The 22,131-nt window shown below is 53.8% G+C and overlaps 1 protein-coding gene across 5 annotated transcripts in view; it reads right to left on the reverse strand.

Moving 5' to 3' along the window:
* The window catches only part of TOGARAM2 (TOG array regulator of axonemal microtubules 2), a 49,182-nt gene extending 27,409 nt beyond the window's left edge, over positions 1–21,773 (reverse strand). Inside the window, exons 1-8 of one of the 5 annotated variants that reach the window (XM_072937973.1) lie at positions 21,528–21,773; positions 10,762–10,901; positions 9,727–9,840; positions 8,950–9,231; positions 8,089–8,300; positions 7,101–7,291; positions 2,350–2,399; positions 1,596–1,718 (exon numbers count right to left, since the gene is read on the reverse strand). In XM_072937973.1, coding sequence (XP_072794074.1) covers positions 1,596–1,718; positions 2,350–2,399; positions 7,101–7,291; positions 8,089–8,300; positions 8,950–9,231; positions 9,727–9,840; positions 10,762–10,789 — 1,000 coding nt within the window. In that variant the 5' untranslated portion in view covers positions 10,790–10,901; positions 21,528–21,773. The remainder of the gene's footprint in view (positions 1–1,595; positions 1,719–2,349; positions 2,400–7,100; positions 7,292–8,088; positions 8,301–8,949; positions 9,232–9,726; positions 9,841–10,761; positions 10,902–21,527) is intronic. The other 4 variants (XM_072937971.1, XM_072937972.1, XM_072937974.1 and 1 more) reach the window with 4 other exon arrangements.
* Positions 21,774–22,131: the final 358 nt, after the last annotated feature.

Here is a 22,131-nt window from a genome sequence, read left to right on the forward strand (position 1 = left end):
GCTCTCATTTTGCAGACGGGAAAGCTGAGTCCCAGTGCACCTGAGATGCTCTTACAGTTGGTAAAACACAAATTCATTTCCAGACATCAAATCCATAGTATCTCTCTGTCATCCTATATTTTCCCAATTAATGGATTTAAGAATACATTTCTTATAATAGAGGCAGCGTGGGAGTAGGTTCATTAACCTGGTTCATTAACCAGGTTCTCCTGCTCACAAAGTTTGGAATTCACTGTCCTAGGGTGAACTTGCAAATCTGGGGTCCTTTGGGATGGGGGCCACCATCTGGGGCTGCCTGAGGCTGGAAAGAGAGTGTTGAGTCTGGCATCCAGCAGGGCTCCTGGGTCACCCAGGATCTCTGCCCGGCCCATGCCTTCTGCCAAAGAGCCCTCCTGGGAGAAGGATCCAGGGCCAAGGAGAAGGAGGGGTAAAGTCTCCATCTGCCCAGAAGTAAGGCAGGGCCAAGAGCACAGGCATCCAGGCACCAAGTGATTGGGGCAAGGACTGCGGAAATGCCATGAGATTGGGGGAAGCCCTCGGCTTCAGACAACACCACGTGAGCCCCTAGTATGTGCCAGATGTGATGCACACATTGGGCAACATTGTCCTCAGCCGCCAGCTGGAGGCTCAGAGAGCCCCTTAAGGACTCTGCCATTTTGTATGCCCCTCTTCTCACCTATACCTCCAAGAGACACCCTAGGAAGTCTTGTCTTAGCAGCCTGGCCCCTGCCCCCTGGGGCCTGGTTCTCAAGCAGCAAGCTGATGAGACAGACAAGGGAGTAGTTATAGGCTGGGGTGTCCTGTCTGAGCCCTCACCCCAGCACTCTCAGGGTTAGCTCATAAGGGGTGATCAGTGCCAGCGTGGGTCACACCAGACTGCCCCAGCTCACCCCGCCACAGCCTGGCCAGGGAGGCGGGGAGGTGCAGCCACCACAGAGGTTTCTGTGCCAGGTCTGCCTGTCAGGCCCAGCTGAGCATCCTGACCCTGGGGCCTCTTGGGTAACAGCCTACCCCTGGCCAACTGACCCACCTGCTGCGCTGATTACAGAGTGATCTGCCAGGAAGCTGGACAAGAGGCCACCCCCTCCCACCAGTCACAGGGCAGCTGCCTCCAACCCCCACAGTCTGCGGCCCAGGCTCAGCGTGCTCGGCCCAGGTCCCCTCACCTGACCTTCCATCCTCTCCACAGAGTCAGGGCATCAGGCTGGAAAGCCTCTGTGGGCCTCGTGTCCCACTGGCCATCTGCCTAACTTCCAGCGCGGTTGGCTCTCTTCCCCTGACACTGAAACCTCCTGGGATTGGCTGACTAAGGCATCTGTGGGGATGAGGTTTAATTTCTCACTCTGTCTGGAGAGAAATTCTCTATTTGCTTAAAACAGCGCAGGGGCAGCCGCACAATGTGTCAGAAGGTCCAGCCTTGGAGCCATGCGGACCTGCACGCAAATGTGACAAGGCTGCCTTCCGAGCCCTGAGGCCAAAGGTAAGGTCCAGCTCCATGAACCTCAGTGCATCCCTTCCTCGGTCAAATATGGACAGCGCCTTCTCTCTCAGCTGGGTCACTGGGAAGTGACACGCGCTGGTGCACCTCAACACACCTGGCACAGAGAAGGGGCTCCCCTCCATGGCACCAGGGTGACTTCTGTTTCCCCGTGTGTGAAATGAAAGACTTGAGTCCGAGAGGTCTCCTCTAGTGCTGATTCTTTGTTTTTCTTGGAGCTCTACATTTTATTCATTCAAACAACAAAATACAGAACATCAAGGTAAACATTTGTGTGTCCTACAAAACCCAAGAGTCTGAAATTTCACATAAAACTGGAAAAAATGTTCAAAAGAGGGTGACTATATAACTTGTCATTCAAACAGGGACAAAAGGCAATAAGTGGGGATTATTCCAGATACTTATTATCCATACCCCCAAATTAGATCTTCCCTTTATACATACACACACACACACACACACACACACACATATACATACATACATACATACACACCACATCTTCTTCATCAGTCATCTGCTGGTGGACACCTGTCGGTGGGCACCTGTCGGTGGGCACTTAGGTTACTTTCATGCCTTGGCTATTGTAAATAATGCTGCTGTGAACATTGGCGGGTATGCATCTTTTTGAATTAGAGTTTTCTCCAAATGTATACCCAGGAGTGGGACTGCTGGATCATATGGTAGTTATTTTTAGTTTTTTAAGGAATCTCCATACTGTTTTCCATAGTGGTTGCACCAAACTACATTCCCACCAACAGTGTAGGAATAACCCTAATTCTGATCCAATGATCCAGCCCAGGAACCAAAGCGTCAAATAACAAATGACTGTGTGAATGGAGAGTACATACCTAGAGATTTGGGGGTCTTCTCCCGAGGCCCGCTCCTCTCCCGAGTCAATCTTAAAAGAATAGGAGAGAAACAAGCACCATGAGAAACGGCATGCAAGAGCTGCTGCTGTGAGGAGCCCAGGGTAGCTCCAAAGTGGGGCAATGGCCAAGAGAGGGGACACAGTGGAGGGCGCTGTGAGTGGCCCTGTACAGAGGCTCTTGGCCAGGGGTTCAGAGCAGCAGGAGATGCAGCTTCTTCTGCAAATTCAAGGGCAGGCTGACCGGCAGGCCAAACCAGGCCAGACTCAGTGTCCAGACTCAGCTCTGAGCCTCACTTCCCGGCTGCGCAGCCCAGCAATTCCCCAGGAAGCCAGCCTCCCCATGGAAACTACTTAGTCTAAAAGAAGGCATGTCCCCTGCCGGAGAGCGGCTGCAGAAGGTAAGGGTAAATCTCCTCCCAGCTCAGAGCAGACTGAGTTCAAGTCCTCAAACTGTCCCCACTCCAGGAGAGCTCAGTAATCCCCACCCCCCGGCTCCCCAGGGTCTGGAGGGATTGACCTTCTTTGCTGCTGATGGGAAATTACCATGTTTTGTAACAGAGGTTCAGTTTGAAACTCAGCACAGGAAGAGAAGATGGGGCATTCCCAGCACTGGTTTTTATTGTAATTTTTAAAATAGGCAGCACCATTTACTCATTCAACAGATATTTATTGAAGACCCGCTAACAATGTGCCGAGCACTGTTGTGGACACTGGGAATAGAGCATCAATAAGACAGATGGCAATCCCTGCCTTCTTGGAGCTGACGGTCCTGTGAAGACCAGTTATACCAGCTACACGTTATCCAACGTGGATTTTCTCTTCTCGTTGGGAAATGCATAGACATCAGAACCCCCTGGGGGACTGACAGGGTAACAAGTCACAACGAAAGGACTGCGACACAACATCCTGTGCTCTGGCCTCAGAGGATTCACACAGCAGAATGACCCAGGCCAGGATGGTCACAGGACAGGAAGTAGGAGAGTCCACTTGGGGGCCTGCCCAGATCCAGGGAACCTCTATTCGAGGGGAATATGGAGGTCGGGGGTCCCGAGTTCTACTGGGTGGGCAGAGCTTCAGCGACCAGCCAGGACCCAGAGTTGCTCCCTGGAGCCAGCACAACCTCTTGGATCTGGACCCACATGGAGGGCTTGTATGGTTTGGAGATAGTAGGCACCCAACCTAGGGAGCCCATCCTCCAGCTCTTTGCCGTTGGAACCCACCATTGCCCAGCTGCCCTGACAGGATGAGGGGGCAGAAGTGGAGCTGGGATGTCCCTGTGGTTGCCCCCTGCTGCCTGAGGGGAGCACAGGGCACCAAAAACTGGTGCTGCTTCCCTCCCCACGCCCGGCCACATCCCGCTCCTGGCCCACAGCTTCACCCCTTTGGCCTCAAGCTGGAGGCTACTTTTCCTCCTTCTCTGGGCAGAGGATGTGGCCTCAGAGCACGTGGTTCTGCCTCCATAAAGCTGCAGGCCTCTCTCCTTCCCTTCCCTAGAGACCCACCAACAGAATGGACAGAGGCCAAGGCCGCCCATACCCACCAGAGCCTCTGCCCTTCTTGATGCAAAAACGTTCTATCCCCTCCTCCCTCTGCTGAACCCACAAATCCCCATCATCACCTGGGGTCCTTCCCCAGGCCCCGTGAGAGGGGCGGGAACAACAAAGCTCTGTCTCCAGCAAGAGGCCTCTCCCTGCACCAGACACCTAAGCACCTACCAGTGTGCCTGGGCAGCACCAGCTGGACTCAGTCCTGAGTGGCCTTACCAGTGCCCCAGCCCCTGCCTCTCCTCCCAATTCCCTGTCTCCATGAAGGGCACCCCATCCACCCAGTGGTTGAAGCCAGTAACTTGCACGGTCCTCAGCTCCCCAGCTCCTCATCCCACATCCAGCCAGTCACCCTCCTCCTTCACCTGTTGAGGCCCTCCCCATGCTGACCACCACGGACCACTGCCTCTGCCCTGCTGCCCCCTCTCCCCACTCCTGCAGCCACCCCTGACTCAGTGAGCACAGTGCATGACACTTTGTTGTTGCCAAAGTGGCCTTCCTAAATCAGATCCAACGTCACCTCCACACCGAAAAGCCATCTCAATTCAGTACCTGGCCCTTCACTCCTCCTCACCTCCTACGCGTGTCACACACAAACATGCTGCCGGAAAACTCCTAGCTCCACTCCTTCTTCAGCTGTCTCCCTCTTCTCCATCTCACACACTCTCCCTCAGGCTTCAGAACTCAGCTCAGGCCTCACCTCCTCCAAGAAGTCTTCCCACCCTGATTGAAATCATTTTCCACCATGCTCCCCAGGATAAGGGGCAGCCTTTTATCTTAGCACTTAACTTCCTGGATTCTGAGTCGATGATTTACTAGTAAGTCTCTCCTGTGAGCTCCTAGAACATAGGGACTGTTTTGTTTGGCTTTGCTTTCATAGCACCCAGCACAATGCCTGGCATAGAGTTGGTATTTAACATCTTTCAAGTGTGTAAGTGAATGTATGAATGGATGATTGGGTGCATGGATGGATGGATGGATGGATGAAAGGGTAATGGAGGCTCCTTCCCAGCCATTCACCAGCCTCACAGTCAATGGAGACAAATCCATGTCACAACCAGACAGCAAATGGGCAGATACTTATCGTGTGAATAATCCATGGCAGGTACCAAATTTGGCACCACAAGAACCACAGAGATTTCGAGACATGGCACCTGCTCTGTAGTGCTCCAAGTTAAAGAATAGAAAGGAAAGTTGAACAAATCGGGGGGGAGGTGGTCAGGCAGTGCACGGGCTGGATGCCATGTGGTTCGTGCTGAGAAGGCTCTTCCCTTCCCTGGCACACTGAGGAGACCAGGAAAGACCTTAGAGCGAGGGTGGACGTGGGACCCGGGCTTGAGAAATGCAGAAACTGATAGGTGGGCCAAAGGTGAAAGGCTCATGTTGGGACTGCAGGGATGGAGGAGGTGAGGGCTTGTCATAGCGGGGTCTAGAGGGTGGGAAGTTTCCTGCAGAGCAGCTGAGGAAGTGGCTGGGACACCCTGAATGTCCGACCAAGGAGACTCGTCTTTAAGATGCTGCCACCAAGAAGTCAACAAAGGCGAGGTGCATGGAAGAGGTGCAGTTAGAGTGTGGATGAAGACAGAATGTTAGGATGGGGAGCCAAGGGCTGCAAGGAGACGGGTTAGGAGATATGGGGGGTAGTCAAGTGGGAGGCAGGAAGTGCAAACTGAGAGGAAAGGCAGGGGCAAGAAAAGGGTGGTAGCTTTTGTATTTTCTCTTGTTGTTTAAGAAAGACCTGATGGGATGTGGCAATCTGTTAGGAACAGAGGCAATCAGTGCAAGAGTCGAAGATGATGCTGAAACTGGAAGATCAAAGAGAATGCCTGCACCTCGGTGGAAATCAGGAGATGGTGGGATGGAGGCAGTTTGGAGAAATAGGAGGTGCTCCATCCGTGATGCCCCAATGGTGGCACATCTTCTCTCCCTGCCTCTGACATTGGATCTGCATCAGCCAAGCAGACCCTGGGGATGCTCAACAGGAGGAGGGAAGCACGGTGCTTGACTCTGGGGAGACCTCAGAGTAGAACAGGGGATGCGGAAGTCACCCATCCCATGTGATTTTGGTAGCCACCTGCACAGATGAGATCCCAGGGGATAACAAGGAGATGGGGGTAAAGGGCCCAGGAACAAATTTTTAAAATGATGAAAGAAGGAGCAGGGGAGACTGTCTAGAAGCAGGTTTAAAGTCAGGAAGGTGAGGAAGGAGGGGCATTCAAGAGCATCGACAGCTCAAATGATACAAAAAAAGTCAAGAGCAGTGGGATTGGAGGAAAGGTCACTTATTTGGGGCCAGAGAGTCATGACAGCACCAAGAACTCTCAGGGGAGGAAGAGGCAGGTGTCTGAGCAGGAAAGGAGGAGGAAGTGTCAATGGTGAGCAAGCAGAGGTCCGTGGAGCAGGCCACTGTGAGGAGGCTGCCCGCCAAAATGGAGCCGAGAGCTCAAGTCCAGGAACAGGTCCACAGACGGGTTCCCACGCTCTACCGGGCATGGAGGAAGATGTGGACATGTGTCTGACAGAAGGGGAGGCAGCGTGGGAGATGCAGGAAGAAGCCTGCAAGAAATGGGTACAGCAGACCCCAAAGAGAGACCCCCATCTCACATTCACTCCAACATCCATCTGGACTGACCACGGAGACTTCTTGGTCATGTGGAGAGCACTATCTGTCCCACTTACAAGCCATAAGTCCTGATTTATTCTAACACAGAGCTCCTCCACCCTGGTTTCCAACCTTCTGGGGAGTATGAAGCACCCTCTTAAGTCCAAAAGTTTTGTGGACTACTTCTCTCCCACCAAACACAGACATGATAATGCTTGTCTTTTTAGTATCCATTGATTAAGAAAATGCATCATCACAAAGAGCTGACAAAATTCAATAGAGCTTTAAAATAATTTGTATTTTATCCATCACTGCAGCAAACCATACACATCAGGACATGGGTAGAGGTAGAGGCGAAGGCATTGTTTAAGCCCATACACATTGTTTAAGTCCAACATGCTGGAGGCAAGGATCAGAGCTGTGACTGCCCCAGGTCTGAGGCTCATGGTGGGGGACCCTGCCCTCCACACAACCGGCCCTCAGAGATCTGCCCTGATGTGGAGGCCCTACCATGGGGAGTCCAAGCAGATATTGGGGGATAGAGGAGAGAGGATCACTAGGTAGTTTAGGCTTAGGGCTGCTTACCGTGTAGGGGGCGCCCTCAGGCTGGTGAGGACGTCCTGGCCTGGAGTCAAGAGGCTGGGAAGGGAGCCAGGCGTGCAGGAGGAGGTCCTGGCGGACACCCCGGCCTTTGGGATGGGTGGGGTTACGATGCCCCCCAGAGACTTGTGCATCTTCTCGTCGTTGCAGTGCAGGTATTGCTGGGAGATCTGCACCTAGGAGTGGAGGTAGGGGAGAATCTGGTCCATGAAACATTCCAGCCTGGATGCTCACCTCCCAGGCCCCTCTCACAGAGCAGTCCCTTCTATCAGGAGCCACCTGGGCAGTGGTGCCAGCAAGTGTCCTCTGGTCTCTCTTTCCAGCCACACAACCCCGGGGACCCCGGTTCATTGTTTCCTTTCCATTTCAGGCAAGAAGTGGTCCCCTCATTCCTACTCCAACCCCTTCTGCTGTTATTATTATTTGTTTTTCTGTTCTTCTCATTTCAGAAAATCCTAGAACATCAGAGCTGAAAGGGATCCTAAAAAACATCTGGTCCAATCTCCTCTTTTTAGTGTAAACTGGGGCCCAGAGAGGGGAGTGACCTTCCCAAGGTCACACAGCCAGTGAAGGGCAGAGTGGAAACCAGAGCTCAAATCTCCTGAGTCCCAGCCCAGCATTCTTTCCCCTCAGCCACACTCCCTTACTGAAAACAAGGAGAGTTGGAAGCATGAGGAATTCTGGAACATTCAGACCAGAGAGGCTTGGGAACCACCAAGGGTAGGACAGGCGGTCACACAGCCCTGTTCAGGAAGAGTGGGCCCAGCACCTCTGGGGCTGCTCCCAGGCCAGCGACAGAGGCTTGATGCTGTGGCGGGGTGGGGTGAGATGAGCGCTCCGGCCCCGCTGAATGCTGCTCAGCCGAGACACCTCCAAAGCAGCTCAGGGCTCGGGAACAGGGGTTGTTAAAGGACAGAAAGAAAGACCAAAAAAGGACAGAGAGACAAGACTCAGGGTAGTCAAACCGCCTTACCTCCTGGGCACCAGGTTTTAGCTCCTGGGGACCCTGACAGCTCCTGGGTGGGTCCAGGCTCTTCTCCTTGGCTCCGCTGGCCTCTGGGGTGGTGGGGATGCTCTGGATGGGAGGCATCGGCCTGGGCAACCTCAGCAACCTCTGAGAGGTGGCCCGGGGGATGGCGGTCCTCAGGGGCACTCCTCTGGGGCCTCCCCCGGGCTCCAGAGAGGCTGAATGGGGTAGGGATGGGAAGTAAGTTAGTCTCAGGAGTGCGGGGAGTGGGATTAATTGAGATGCTGGCAACGGGGCCTAATGTCCTGGGGAGAGGGGGAAGAGGGAGCTAAGGGCAGATCTGCCCCCAACACCACCCCCACCACTAGACTGCGCCAGCAGACGGTGCTGAGTATTCTTTCCCATTCCTGTAAAATGTGGTGGAAAATGTCAATCAAAGTCATCAGTTGAAAATTCAGAGGCAGGTTGGGTAGAAAGGGAAACAAAATCGGTACTGGATTAGGAGTGAGGACAGCGGGTTCTAGTCCTGTGTCCATCTGAAAACCACTGGGTGGTTTTAAGGATAGCTGGTGGGAAGGGAGGAAGAACACGATCAGATTTGTGTCCAGAAAGAACCCCTCTTGCTGTGAAGTCTACAAGGAGGCGAGTGGGGGTTGGGGGGGGAGGTTGGTAGGGGGCTACTGCAGAGGCTCAGGTGGGAGATGGCGATCCAGGGTGGAGGATGCAGAGAGAGGGCGCTTGGTGGGTGCCCTTGACTAGCCCTGAATGGACCCCAGCTGTCAGCTGGACCCCTGTTGATCCTCACAATGCAGGTGGCTTGGTGTCCCTGACCTTGGGGAGGGTGAGTGGCAGGCGGGCAGGGCTCACCTCGGGAAGATGTTGCCAAGCCCTCTGAGAGTCTCCTTTTCTTGAGCTTGTCCTTGATCTGGGTGGTGTCCCGGGCCACACTGTTGGCTTCCGACTCCAGCAAGGGGAGTGGCACCAGGGGGTAGGGGCCCTGAGACAGAGCCCCAAGGTTCCTGGGGTGGCCATTTCTGACTGGCCAGCCCTTCAGGGGAGCATCCAGCTTGAGGCTGCCAGGGTCGCCATTTCCACTCAAGAGCTGCGATGGCTTCTCCAGCGGAGTGCTCGGCGTCGGCTGGAGGGAGGCTGAGGCAGACAAAAGCAAGAGCTGTTCTGCTAGAGGATCCACTTCCCCTGACTGCCCTGGAATGCTGGACACCCCCCACCCCCAGGCCCCAACTCGAGGGACAGCAGGACCTGCCTTCCCGGGGCTCACAGGGCTCTCCCTGGGTTCCTAGGAGAGCCCCAGTCCCTGTTCCTGTGGGTCCCCCTCCGTACACGTCCATCCCCCAGGACACAGAATTGAAAGGACCCACCTAAAACCAAAGAGCATTTTCAGCAGGGACCACAGTGAAAAATAACACCTGCTGGTATCCTGAGGACACAGCCAGGCTTCTGAACACACTGCTCTTCTCCCTCCAGGAACAGGCCCAAGCTCTGCTCTGCGATTTCGGGCCCTGAGCTGAGCAGCTGCCAGGTGGAACCCCTCATTCTCTGCCCAAAATCTCCAGAGAGGCTGCCCCAGGCACTCGAAGGCCATCTGATGTGACCAAGTCACCAGGCTCAGTCCCCCAGTCTCACCTTCTCCAGAAGTGTTCAGGCTGGAGTTGCTGGTTCCACCCAGGAGTGCACGGGGCCCAGCACTGGTCCGGGGGACACTCCCACAGTACACGGCCACCGGCGCCAGAACCTTGGCTGGGGACAGAAGCAGAGGGGGAGCAGCACCTTAGAGTCCACTGGGGCCAGGACTGGGGAACAGACTACCCCAGGCAGCCTGGCCTGCAAACCAGAGCCTGGCCCTCAGGTGGGGGCTTGCCACCCCAGCCCCAATCGGCCAGGGCACCAAGGCCCAGAAAAATCCAGACTTCTAGATTTTTCTTAAGCCTTCAGCACCTTCCACTTCCTTACAACTATCTAACGTCAGGTAGGATCTGGTGCAGCACTAAACTGTGCAGGTATTTTCACAGTCATATATCAGAGCCCCCGGGGCTCTGCCCTGAGCACAAGGACCATTTCCTGAATTGCTCTGCCATTCCATGTTCTCCACCTTCCTCCCAAGGGGCTGTTGGGCCCCTGCTCCAGTCCCTCCAGGGACAAGCAGCCCTCCACCTCACAGACACCCACTCCATCTGGGCCAGGACCTCCTGATCCCCTCACTCTCCAGAGGAAACTGAGGCTCACACAGCCGGCTCCCCGGGGCAGCACCAGGCCTGGAACCCTGTCTCCTGATATAGAGCCGGCCCCTCTGTTCCCACTCTCCTGCCCTGTCAGCTGAGGCAATGGGGACACCCAGCCCTCCCTGAGGCCCCAGCCCTGCATCCTCTGCCCATCCTCATCCTCCCACCACGGAACACGCCGAACACTACAGTCAGCTCCTCAGTCAGCCCACCAGCTCAGATGGTGGAGGCAAAGCTCAGGCCAAGGCGACCAGAACCAGGCGAGGGAGCCCTTCCCCACCCCGACAGGAGGCTAAGCACGGGATCCAGCATCAGCCCACGGAGCGCTGGGCCTGGGCAAAAAGGTTGGCCGCCCGGCTACATTTCCCAGGCAGAGTGCAGCCCCTGGGAGTATCCGAGTAAGACCCTAAGCCCCCTGACTTCCCTTGGTGGCCCTTACCAGGAGGGACAGCATCACGGGTGCCCATGCCCTGGGTGGAGAAGGCGTCTGGGAGGCTGTCCAGAGGCAGCAGCTACTTTCTGGGCCGTGAGTACAATCCTTGGGCAGCCAGATGGCCCCAACCTGTAACATCCGGGGACCTGGGATGGGGAGAGGCAGAGAGAAGTCAGTACAAATACCAAGCACATTTTGAACCACTTCGCAGGAAGCCCGGCAGGAGCTAAAGCATTCTTGTAGTGAAGAAAGCTGCCACTAGACTGAAGGACACTTGTCTAACATCTGCCCTCTCAGGCACTTCAGAGCCTCCAGGGACCAAGGCCGTGTGACTAGAGGCAGAGCTCACCGCCCAGAGTGTCCGCGAAACCTGCGAACCTGGCTTTGCTCACAGCTTTGGCTTCGGCATAGACACATTAGGGTGCTGGGGAAGGTGGAGTTCATCACGTTTATCTGACGCTTTGTTTCCCCACAAATTTCTGTTTCCCTCATGACTCTGCCAGCTGCCCTGGAAGCTCCTGTTGAGTGTCAAGCCTGTGACCCGGCTTCTCAGTGTGCGGTGGGGTCTCCCCAGAGACCGCTCCCTAGTTTTCTCTCAAATGCACCGCTCTCCATCTGCATGAAGTTCCCAGCCTTCATTCTCACTTTGTTGACCAAGCCAGACTCAGACTCTCTCAGCTATTTCCTTGTCCTGAGCCAACCGCTTGAGCACCCCAAGCCCTTTCCCAGCCTCCCTTAAAACTCTGGGGTCATCATCAGCTCCTGCCCTTGACCCTCACTTCAGGGTGGCACCCTGAAGTGACAGGGTCCCACCACAGACTCTGTGACTTCACACAACTTTATAAATTCTCTGCTGAGATAACAGTGACTCATTTTCACCCTGACAGGTAGGGAGGTGGACCACCAAGCTGATCAGTGATGACATCAGAGGTAAAGACCGCATCTCCCAAATCTCCCAGTTTCTACTTGAGAGATATCACTGGGGACAGGGCAGGAGGCAGTGACAACTTCCTTTGGCCAAGCAATAAATCCCAACTCAGGAACTGAGAAAACCTGCCTTCTATCTGAAAGCCAGCCCACCACGTCCCCACCCAGGCCCAGAAGGCAGAGCAGCTCCTAGCAACCCTTCTGGCCAAACAGAGGTTCCAGCCCAGCCCAGCCAGCCCAGCCCCAGCCCAGCCTTTGCCTGGTCGCACTGACAACGACCTCAGCTAGGGAGAAGGCAGCTCTGTCTGCTCACTACTGGGATAAGGATTTGGCCACTTGGTAGCTACAAGCAGCCAGGAATAGCCGAGGGACACGGCACTTCTCCCGAGCAATGTGGAGGAAGATTCTACCCTTCAGGTCCCAACACTCCACCCCTTGCCCCACCAAGCCGGGAAGGAGACTCAAGAGACCGGCAAGGTGGCTGCTTCCAGCAAAGTTCAGCAGGACAGACCTTCCATGGCTGAATTAAAGCAAACAACGCTGGAGTCCAGGCTTCAGGGGCAGCAAGAGCTGCAGGCCCCACAGACCCCTGCTTCCCCGTTTCAAACTGAGCGTAGACTTTCTAAGCGAATTACACCTGGAAGAACAATCTTTAGCTACAGGCCTTATTCTCAGCCTCAGCTGCAGATCCGAATTGTCTGGGAACTGATTAAAATGACAGATTCCCAGGCCTCGGCCCGGGCCCCTTACTGAAGTAGCATCTTCTAGGGAGCAGGCCACAGGGATCTGTTTGGGGATTTTTGTTTTGTTTTGTTTCTAAACTCCTGAGTGATATTTATGTTCAAACAGGATTGAGAACCACTGGGCTATAGTTCAGATTCTCTTTCTAAGAAGATCCCAGCCCTGTTTCTCACCGTCGGCTGTTAAAGTGGTATTGCTGCCTCAGTTTCCCCAAAGGGATCACCTCCAGGAGGCTAAAGAGAAGATGTGGGGCTGCTTGAGAGCACAGATAGCATGAGGGTCAGTGGCACCTTCTGAGCAAGACCACCCCCGCCCCACTCTCCACAGCTTCGTCAGGAGACAGACACCGGCTGCATCACTCCACGGCCTGAGGGACACCAGTGGTACAGAAGGGAGACCTGGATCCACTCCATAGCTTGCCCAGCCAAGCCACAGGCAGAGCCCCTTTCAGGCCTCTCCCCACCTGTGTCCACACCTTTGACCCCTCTGGCCCTCAGGGTCTACACACAGGACCTCCCCAGTGCCTGCCCAAGAGGAAGTAGCCACAGCCGTGTAGGCAAACAACCATGTCTTGTATCTTGTGTGAGAGCAGTGGGTGGCATGTCCCCGGGACCTGGTGGGAACTTAAAGATCTAGGTCCAAACTATAAAAACCAGAATCAGAAATCCCATTCCAAATGTGGACAAAGCTTTGGGTTTGGCATGGACAGTACATAGTGCTGACCCCTGAGGCACAATTCATTGCACCCCCCGTTTGACCCCACACTGTCCTGGGCACCAAGGAGTAACTGTCCCCTATTGGAACAGCCGGTCCTTGACCTGAAGGGCTGACAGGATTCCATCCTCAGCCCCAGATGTTCTGGATCACCCAAGGTGGTTGGCTCCTCCACCCTCTTCCTCAGTTTCCCTGCTCAGGGAATGGGGTAGCCAGAGATAACTGACTGTTGTCCACTCCTTCCAGTAAAGCTATGGCTTAAGAGGGTCCATGGTGACCAGCACCACAGGAATGAAGAAAGGCGACAGAAGGGACTCAGGTTTCAAGTGGAAGGGAAAGGAACACTGGGACTGTCCCAGGAATGAATGTCAACCCCAAGGTCAAAATCCCAACCACCCTGTGCCTTGCACAGCCCACAGGGAGCCAGTGCCCCACTCCGGGTCCATCGCGCTTCCTGGGGAGCTGGGCAGAGCCTGGTTCCCAGAAGAACAGCCCTCAGGCAGGAGGACCAGACTCTGAGGGGGCAGGAGGGATCAGAGCAGGGAGGCCAGGGACAGGATCGGCCCCCAATCCTGGGACATGGGTTCCAGTACTTCAGAGAGCTCGTCTGCTCTGATGTGTCTGCTGGGAACCATAGTGCCATGTCAAGGGGAGGGGAGAAAGATGGCAGAGTTACCAAACCTAGTGTTTGAACCCAAAATACGTCACCCACTGAAATACTCTCTGAAGAGCGGCCTCAGATCTGGGCACCCCTCGCACCTCACACCCCCATCCAGTCCGCTCCTGAACGTCCACCTCGGGACACCTGGAACTTTGCCTTGAGGTCAGACACGGCTGGGTTGGAACCCTGCCCTTGCCCTCTTGAATTAACTTGGGAAGGTTACTTCATTCCTCTGAGCTTTGATTTCTTCATCTGAAAGTGTCCGAACAAAGGCTTTTGTTAGGATTAAATGAAATCATGTACAAAAGTGATTTAGTACCATTGCTGGTAGACAATCACTAACATCGGGTCTGAACTCTCCCTCCTCCTCCCCCCAACCCCCACACACCCACACACATGCACACCCAAGCACAGCCACACTGTCTTCAAAGTTAACAGGGGCCTGCCCTCCATTCCTACAAGACAGACCCAGGTGACACAGGCACCCCTCCCAAGGAGTAGACAGACATGTCTAAAGGGTAAGGGGCCCAAACTAGGAGGGCCCTCGGTCCCCAGCGGTACTCAGAGCGAGTCCACACTGCGCAGTGAACACCTGCTGTGCAGGGACTGGTAGAGTGAGGTCCATCCTGGTCATGAGCAAGGATGGGCGCATAGGGAGGAAGGCAGTGCCATCTGACTTGGCACCTGGAGAACTTCCATGGAAAAGCTGCATTCTGGCTCGGCCTGGAAGGAAGCAGGAACTAGTGGGCAGGGAAGTGGGAAAGGCATTCCAGGCTGAGGAAACTGAGCAAAGGCGTGGAGGACAGACAGGACCTGAGAGTTTGAGGTTTGGCAGGAGGGCCAAGACTAGGCAGACGGGTGAGAGCCAGTACAGAGAGAAGTGCAGAGCTCTGTCAAGTCTGGGCTTGTCTTGCAGGCAAGGGGAGCTCTAAGATTTCAAGCAGAGGAATGATATCATCTGCCCTTGTTTTCATGCAAATCTCTCAAAGGGGACCTAGGATGGACTTCCCAGGGAAGGAAGCTTTTGACAAAATTTTAGGACTGAGACTTAGAGACATGAGCCCAGCCTCTGGACTAGGCACAGAAAATATATGTACTTAACCAACATTTGCCACGAGTTATTGTCAGAGTTTAGACTGAAGAGAATACCCCTTCCTGTATCCCAGGTGTCTCCTTGAGGACAGTCACCCACCCACCCCTCTGTTCATCATACACACCCCTTCCCCTCCCCCACAGGAGGTAGCCCATCCCACAGACCCCCAGGGACAACTCAGGATGTTCTTAGGTGACCTACTGGACTCTGACCTCCTGGGTTCAGTCTATCACTGAAAGTCTGAGATGCACTCACTCATTCAACCATATGTGAGGTTCTAAGATACAAAGGTAAATGAGACTAAATTCCAACACCTGTGAGCTGTGTACCACAGACATGTCACCAAACTTCTCTGAGCAGCAGTTTCTTTAAATGCAAAAATGGGGATATTGCCTACTCCACTTCAATATTTCATTGAATAAAATAGAAAAATCACTGAGTGCTGAGCCTGGCCCCTAGCAAGCAATCAATATCCCGTGGTGTTAGTGTTACTGCCATGAACGAGGCCACAGCAGCAGGTGGAGGATGGGTTTGGGTGGGCAGGGCAGGAGGTTGTAGAAATAATCCTGGAGAGAGGGGAGAAGAGTCTGATTCGGGGCAGAAGTGGTTCATATGGGGGGATGGGGCAGGTCAGGGAAATAACTGGAGCCAAGTCAACAGGACTGGGAGACAGATTAGATCAGGGGAGTTGAGGGGAGTCCAGCTTGCGTCCAGGGTTCTGGCGTGGAGGCTACAGGACAACGTGCCATCAGCTGCCGAGATGGTGACACAGGAGGAGGTGCCTGCCCGGGAGAGACAATGAGTCCTAGTTTGGGCAGGTTGGTGTGTGGCTCTTCCAGGACCCCAGGTGAATTCATCTAGAAAGCAGCTAGTCTGAGACTCAAAAGAGGGAAGTCTGGGCCAGAGACATGCCCAGGAGACCCCGGTAACCAGTGACTTAAGCCATTTGGAGCCGAGGTTGTCAGTGGGAAGACCTGGCCCCGAGAGAGAAGAGGGAGAGCAAGGGCAGTCTGGGAGCCCAGGGAGGGGTACCAGGAAAACAGAGAGCAGAGAGTGAGCAGAAGTGTCCGCATGGCAGCGGTCGGGTGGGGTCAGGACTGAGAAAAGCCCACTGGCTATGGCCATGGGGGAATCGTCCAGGTTAGTGACAGCAATTTCTGCATGTGGGGACCCGGAGGCCCCAGGAAGGTGCTGTTGAGGAGCATATGAGGTAGAGACAATGAGAACAGATCACTCTAGAAATGCTGGACGGGGGGTGGGGGGGCGGTAGGTGGCAGCTGAGGAGGGCTGAGGGTGGGGAAGGTGGTGGTGTGTGCTTGTTTGTTCTCTGTGTTTAAGGATAGGACCTACTGGAGCATTCTTGTGGCTAGAGGAGGAAGAGCCAGAAGGGAAAGGCTGAAGACATGGAAGGAGGCAGGGGGACTGGTGGTACAGGATCCCAGAACTAACGGGACAGGGGAGAAGGGCACAGGCAGGGGGTCACGGGGGCAGGAGGTGGGCAGCCTAGGGAAGTCCAGAGGGAGCGGGCCGGAAGGCTTTGACACTGTCCATGAACTAGGAGGTAAGACTGCCAAGCATGAGAGCAAGGAAGTTCTGGAATATGGTGTATCTGATTCCAGGGGGAAAAAAATCTATTTCTTTTCTCACCCCAACCCCAGCCAGATGCCTCCATCTTTGTTACCTTGGGGGTGGACTGATTTCCACAACAACTCTTAACTTCCAGATAAGGACTCAGCCACTCCTGGAGCTGGTAGTCCCAAGAGCCATCTCCATCCTGAACCAGGAGACTGATACCCACACCCACGAGACCCTCTGTCAGAGGCATCCAAGGATCCCCCTCCCCACTGCCACTGGCTCCCCCTGTGACTGGCACATGGGCCAGCAAGAGGCAGTACACAGATGAAGTGGCACCCCTCTCGTACCTGCTCCTTTCCTGAGCCCCTTAACCAGCTCTGGAGCCACACCTACTAGCTCCCTTGCCATCCAGGGGCAGGGAGGTCAGTATTCCTGTAACCCCTCTGTCCTCCAGACAGTATCAGGTGCAGGTCAGCTAACAGGGCCGTGGGGATTGATTAATTAATTAATTTTATTGAAGTATAGTCGATTTACAATGTTGTGTTAATTTCTGGTATTCCATGGGAATTTACAAAATACCAAACACAGTCCCTGGCACATAGTAATAACTCTCATGAACTGCTTGTAGCATGAATGAATGGAGAAATCAAAATTAAAGCACATCTTTACAGATGATCTCATTGAGAAGAAACCAAGTGAAGGAAACTCACATTTCTTAAGTCCATGCTGCCAGGTGCCAGGCCCTGGGCTAGGTGGTGCCAAATATTATGCTACTTAACATTTGAGATTGAGCAGCAAGGCAGATATTATTGTCTTCCTGTCATAGATAAGAAGACTGAGGCCCATGGAGGTGAAGTAACTGGATCAAGGCCACAGAGTGACCAGTAGAAGCATCAGAGCTGAGGCTCTGCTCTCGGAGACAGCAGAGCACAGTGTCTCACAGCGAACACTTAGGAGTCAACAGATCTGAATTAAAGTCCACCCCCTGAACGTCTCCCAGCACACAGCACATTCTTAAACTTCTTTGAGCCTCCATTCAACTGTTCTGGAAATAACACTGTCTATCACACAGTTATTGCGAGTATTCAGTAAAATAGGAAAAGCTCTTCATACAAGCATGACCCCTGGCAAGTACTCAGTAAACAGTGGCTATTAATGTGATCGTTTGTTTAACAACAACTTTACTGTGTGGGTTCAGATGTTCAAGGAAAGGGAAATGTCTTTTTTGAAAGTCTTTGAGCCAAGAAGTTAAGAGGACTGGCTGAGGCTGGGTGGCCACGTGGAGGTGCTGCCTGGTGGAGCCGAATATCTTTAGAAGTTTCCTTGGGTGAGCAGGAGGCAGGCTGGGCAGGACATGCCTGCATCTCAGTGACCCCCTGGGACAGGATGGATCTCACGGCCAAGACCCCAAAGCAGTGCTTTTCATCGGTTTTTGTGCCTGACACAGTGGAGGAATGTGGTCTTCAATCTGTAAAAGCTGTGTGTGTTTGGGGGGATGGGTGGAGTAGGGAGGGGAAGAGAGAGCATAGTAAGAAGTCTAGGTCTATGACATTTGAAACAGCTCCCCCCTCCCACCCCCAGGAATTCTGACATGAGAATCATTGGTCTCAAAGACATAGGAAAGCCTATGCGGGAGAGAAAGGTTTATTTAAGCTGTGTAGGAAAAACAGTGAAGGTAGGAGAGAAGCAGGGCTGCCCTGTTTGACTGTTCAGGTTGGGCACTGCACAAGGGCGTCATCATTAAGGGGCCACCATTCACACTGTAGACACTGCAGATTTGAACATTTATTATAGTCCTTCTCTGATGAACAAAAATAGTGTCTTGAGAAAGAGGCTTCTTTTTCTAATTCACACAAAGGCACCTTAGGCAAGTGACGGACCTAGTGACAAAGGGTCTGTAACATATCTCTAAATTTACAAAATCCCAAATCTTCAGAGCCTGCCCCCACTCTTGTGTATCATGTTGATGCAAATATAAATTAGAGATCAGAACCTGAGCTAGTAATTTAACAACGTTTCACACTGTGAGAACAGGATGCGCCTTTATCTTCTTCCCCTGCCACTAAATTCCGAGCTGCAAGGGCTCATGAAGCTCAGCTAACCTCCTGCTGTTAAAAGAGGGATTCATCCTGACCATCAAGAGCCATGCCTACCCAGAGCCCACATCCCTGCAGGCATCACACTGGCCATCGGCTGACAAGGCCCTGAGCAGGGCTAGGAGGAAAGCCTCCTTCTCCAAACTCCCACCAACACCTCCCCAAAATGGTCACCCAACACTGCAGAGCCCGGTCAGAGCCATGACAGTGCCTTCCTGAGAACTAAGGTCCTTGGTGGGGCTGGGTGCCATTGAGGAAAATCTTGCCTGAAATTCCATAGCCATTGGCTAAGATTTGCCACCCACCCTGAGATTCCCGTGATCAGGAATGAGTTATCCTAGAGCTTGAGCATGGTCCTAGAGTCTTGAACCAGAAGTGACTCGGTCCACTGTCCCCAGAATGCTTTCTGCATGGTTTGGCTATTCAGAGACCCCATCTCAGTATCTGGAACTCCAATCTCCAAACTGCAGTCTGTGAACACTTACAGGTACCAGAGAATCAGAAGGGACTGGGAAGAAATAAAATATCTTTTTCCATCAGAGTCTCAGCAAAGTTGTTTTGACCATGCCTAGCATCTAAATGTCTATCATATTCCAGGAAAGGGCTCTTGACAAATGTCTCCCTGCAAGAAGCTCAGAAAACTTCAGACACCAGCTCCATCCTCCTCCCAGTGGCCCCAGGAAAAAGCCAACTCTCCTTGACCAAGAGCTAGAATCTTACATGTGCCTCTCCAGGGCATACAGCAGGTTTTGCCTGGGAAACTGAGATGGCTTCTGTGGGAGGACCACCTTTTTTCTGTCCTTGTTTTATCTAAGGCCCAGAAAGAGGGGCATGTTGGGCCAAGAACCAGAGGTTTCAAAGCAGAGACAAAGTGGAAATCTCAGTCCTCCAGACAGCTTCTCTGAAGCTCAAAGATCAAGGACAGAGAAGTAACATGGGTGAGTGATTGGTCCCCCAGGAAGGAGAATGGGAGGACAGAGACAGAGGGGCAGGAGGGCAGAAAGAAACATGGAGTCAGGAAGCTGAGCAGGATGAGGGGGCTGAGTGAGAGAGAGAGACCAGGCGAAAGAGGGCACCAAAATGGAAGGAAAATGGGGAAGAAGAAAGGTGAGGGCAGGTGCTTGTCCTCCTGATAATCACAGAAATGAAAATTAAAGTCAGAGTGAGACGCTCCCCAGTCTGCAAAGGTTGGCAAACAATAAGATTGCAGACACTACCAAGTGCTACTGAGATGCAGAACACATGCGGCTGGTGGGTGCAAGTCAGCACGAGCGCTTGGGAAAGAGGCTGCTTTATCTAATGTAGTTAGAGACACACAAACCCTATGCCCAGCATTTCCACTCCTAGGTATCTATCCTGGGGAAAACCTTGCGCGTGTGACCCAAGAAGGAAGTAGGAGGATGTTCACAGCAGATCTGTTGGTACGGACAAAATCTGGAAATAATCCCAGTACCCAAAAGGAAAATGGAACATCAGTTACGGTGTCTTCATGTCGTGGAATATTCCACAGTAGAATGGAATGGAAGGGAACAAACCAGTGCTCTACTCAGCACCACGGAAGACTCCAAAGTGTAACGCTGAGTGGCAGAAGCCAAACACAGAAGACCGAGTAGAGTGTGATTCTGCTTATAGAAAGTTCAAAGGAAGACAAAATCAAAGGGAATGTTTAGAAATGCAGACATAGATGGGAAAACCTTATCGAAAAGCCAGGGAAAATGAGGACATGATTACCCCTGGCAGGGAGGGGGGTTGCGATAAGGAAGGGGTCCATGGGGTAGGGGTCTGGAGTTTCTATTTCTTGACACCTGATGGTGGTGGCTACACAGACATTCACTTCATAACTCTTTAGTAAACTGTGAGTTTTATACATTCTTCAGTCTGCAAGAGGTTGAACATAAAATAAATAATCAAGTTCTAAGTATCCACACTGGTGAGCAGAGTCTGGTGCCTCTGAGGTGGCCCTGTGGGCAATGGGAGGCCTTCAGAGGTAGGTCTCTCCAGAGCTCAGCTAGACGTCCCCCCCAATCACTTGCTCCCACTACATCCCCTTTCCTCAAACCTGCTAGACCAAGGCTTCAGGGGCAGAAACAGAGCTGTCTTGGGAACCGGCCCCTGGGGATGGAAAGGCTGCAGGGCCCCATCCCGCCAGGACATGGTGGAGAGCAGTGCGGGGCCCAGCCCGATTGCTCTGCACTCTGCCTGCCTGGGGCTGGGCGCTCTACGACCCACCTCAATGCCTTGCCCACGAAGCACCGGCCCTTTCCACCCTCCCAGTGCTCCTGAGGACATGCCAGCCCCTGGGCCAACATGGGCCAACATGGGCCCTTGTCTGGGAGGTGGTTGGCAAAACCCTAGTTTTAGGAGCCTGAAATCTGCTCTAGAAAGGAACACAACTGCCTCTGCAATAATAATAATAATGGTATCAACAAAGTCACCTCCGTTCAGCAGCGGGGCTAACACACGGCTTGTCCTGTCTCCACTCCTCACCAGCAGCCTCGAGGGTAAGAGGTGGAGCCAGAACTCAGACTCAGAGCAGAGCCCCTCCAAGGCCTGTGTTTCCACGAGTTCCCCACACTCCTGAGCCTTCCCCACTGCACACGCCCCCTCACGTGGCCCCTAGGGAGCCCCAGCAAGCCACGTGGAGACGACCCCAGAGATGATCCCAGACAGAGAACTCTGATGAAGGCCGTGGCGGGTAGGGCACATCCCAGGGCAGTGCCCCCTGTCTCGTCTCTCTCGCTCAGAGAGCAGCAGTCCAACCTCCCGTCCAGAGCTGACGCAGGAAGGCCCCAAGAGAGGGCAGACCTCCCCAGTGACTCAGCCTCTGTCATGGCCTGATGTCCCTTCTCTCACTGCGCCCTTTGTCCTTGCTCCAGATCAGCTCCTGGACACCCCTCCAAGGACTAGGCGTCCTGACTGCCCCTCCCATCCCATCCCCACAGAAACAGCCTGGTGGCCACATTACCTCTCTTTTCTCTGTCCAGAGGCCAAACCTCTGTCACCAGAGGAATCCAGGTCCCATGATCTCTCCACCGACGATGCTGCCCGTGGGTCCGGGGAGGCAAAGACAAGGCAGCCCCACGCCTGGCCTGCCCTGGCTTCGGCCCAGCCTCGCAGCCCTGGGCTGCGGGCCTCCTGTCTGGGCAGGTGCAGGGGGCGGCCGCCGGCCCTGCTGCTGGCACGCTCCTCTCTCCGCTGGGCTATCCTTGAACAAACAAGGCTGCATAGCAACCACTGCTCCCTGCGTTGGGGAGAGAGGGAGCCAGGAGACGTTTCCCCACGGCCTCATTTCCTCCAGGGCTCCCTGGGGACTGGGCACTCCCAGGTGGCCGGCCTGTCTTGTGGGACTACAGGAGAGAGAGCACGGTGACCCAAGCGAAGGCGTGAACAGCAGGCTTGGGGCAGGATGCCATTGGCAACTAACCCTGGGTTTTGCTGCCCTTAGCCTCTGGGCCCAATTCTGATTTGGCTTAAAACTGCTCCTATTAGCTGAAGGGCAGGTGGTCTAAGCATCCAGTCCTTGGCAGCCAGCAGAGCTGAATCTGAATCCTGCTTCTTCCAGCTGTGTG

The sequence above is a fragment of the Vicugna pacos genome, chromosome 15 (genome assembly GCF_048564905.1).
Source record: "Vicugna pacos chromosome 15, VicPac4, whole genome shotgun sequence".
NCBI lineage: Eukaryota > Metazoa > Chordata > Mammalia > Artiodactyla > Camelidae > Vicugna > Vicugna pacos.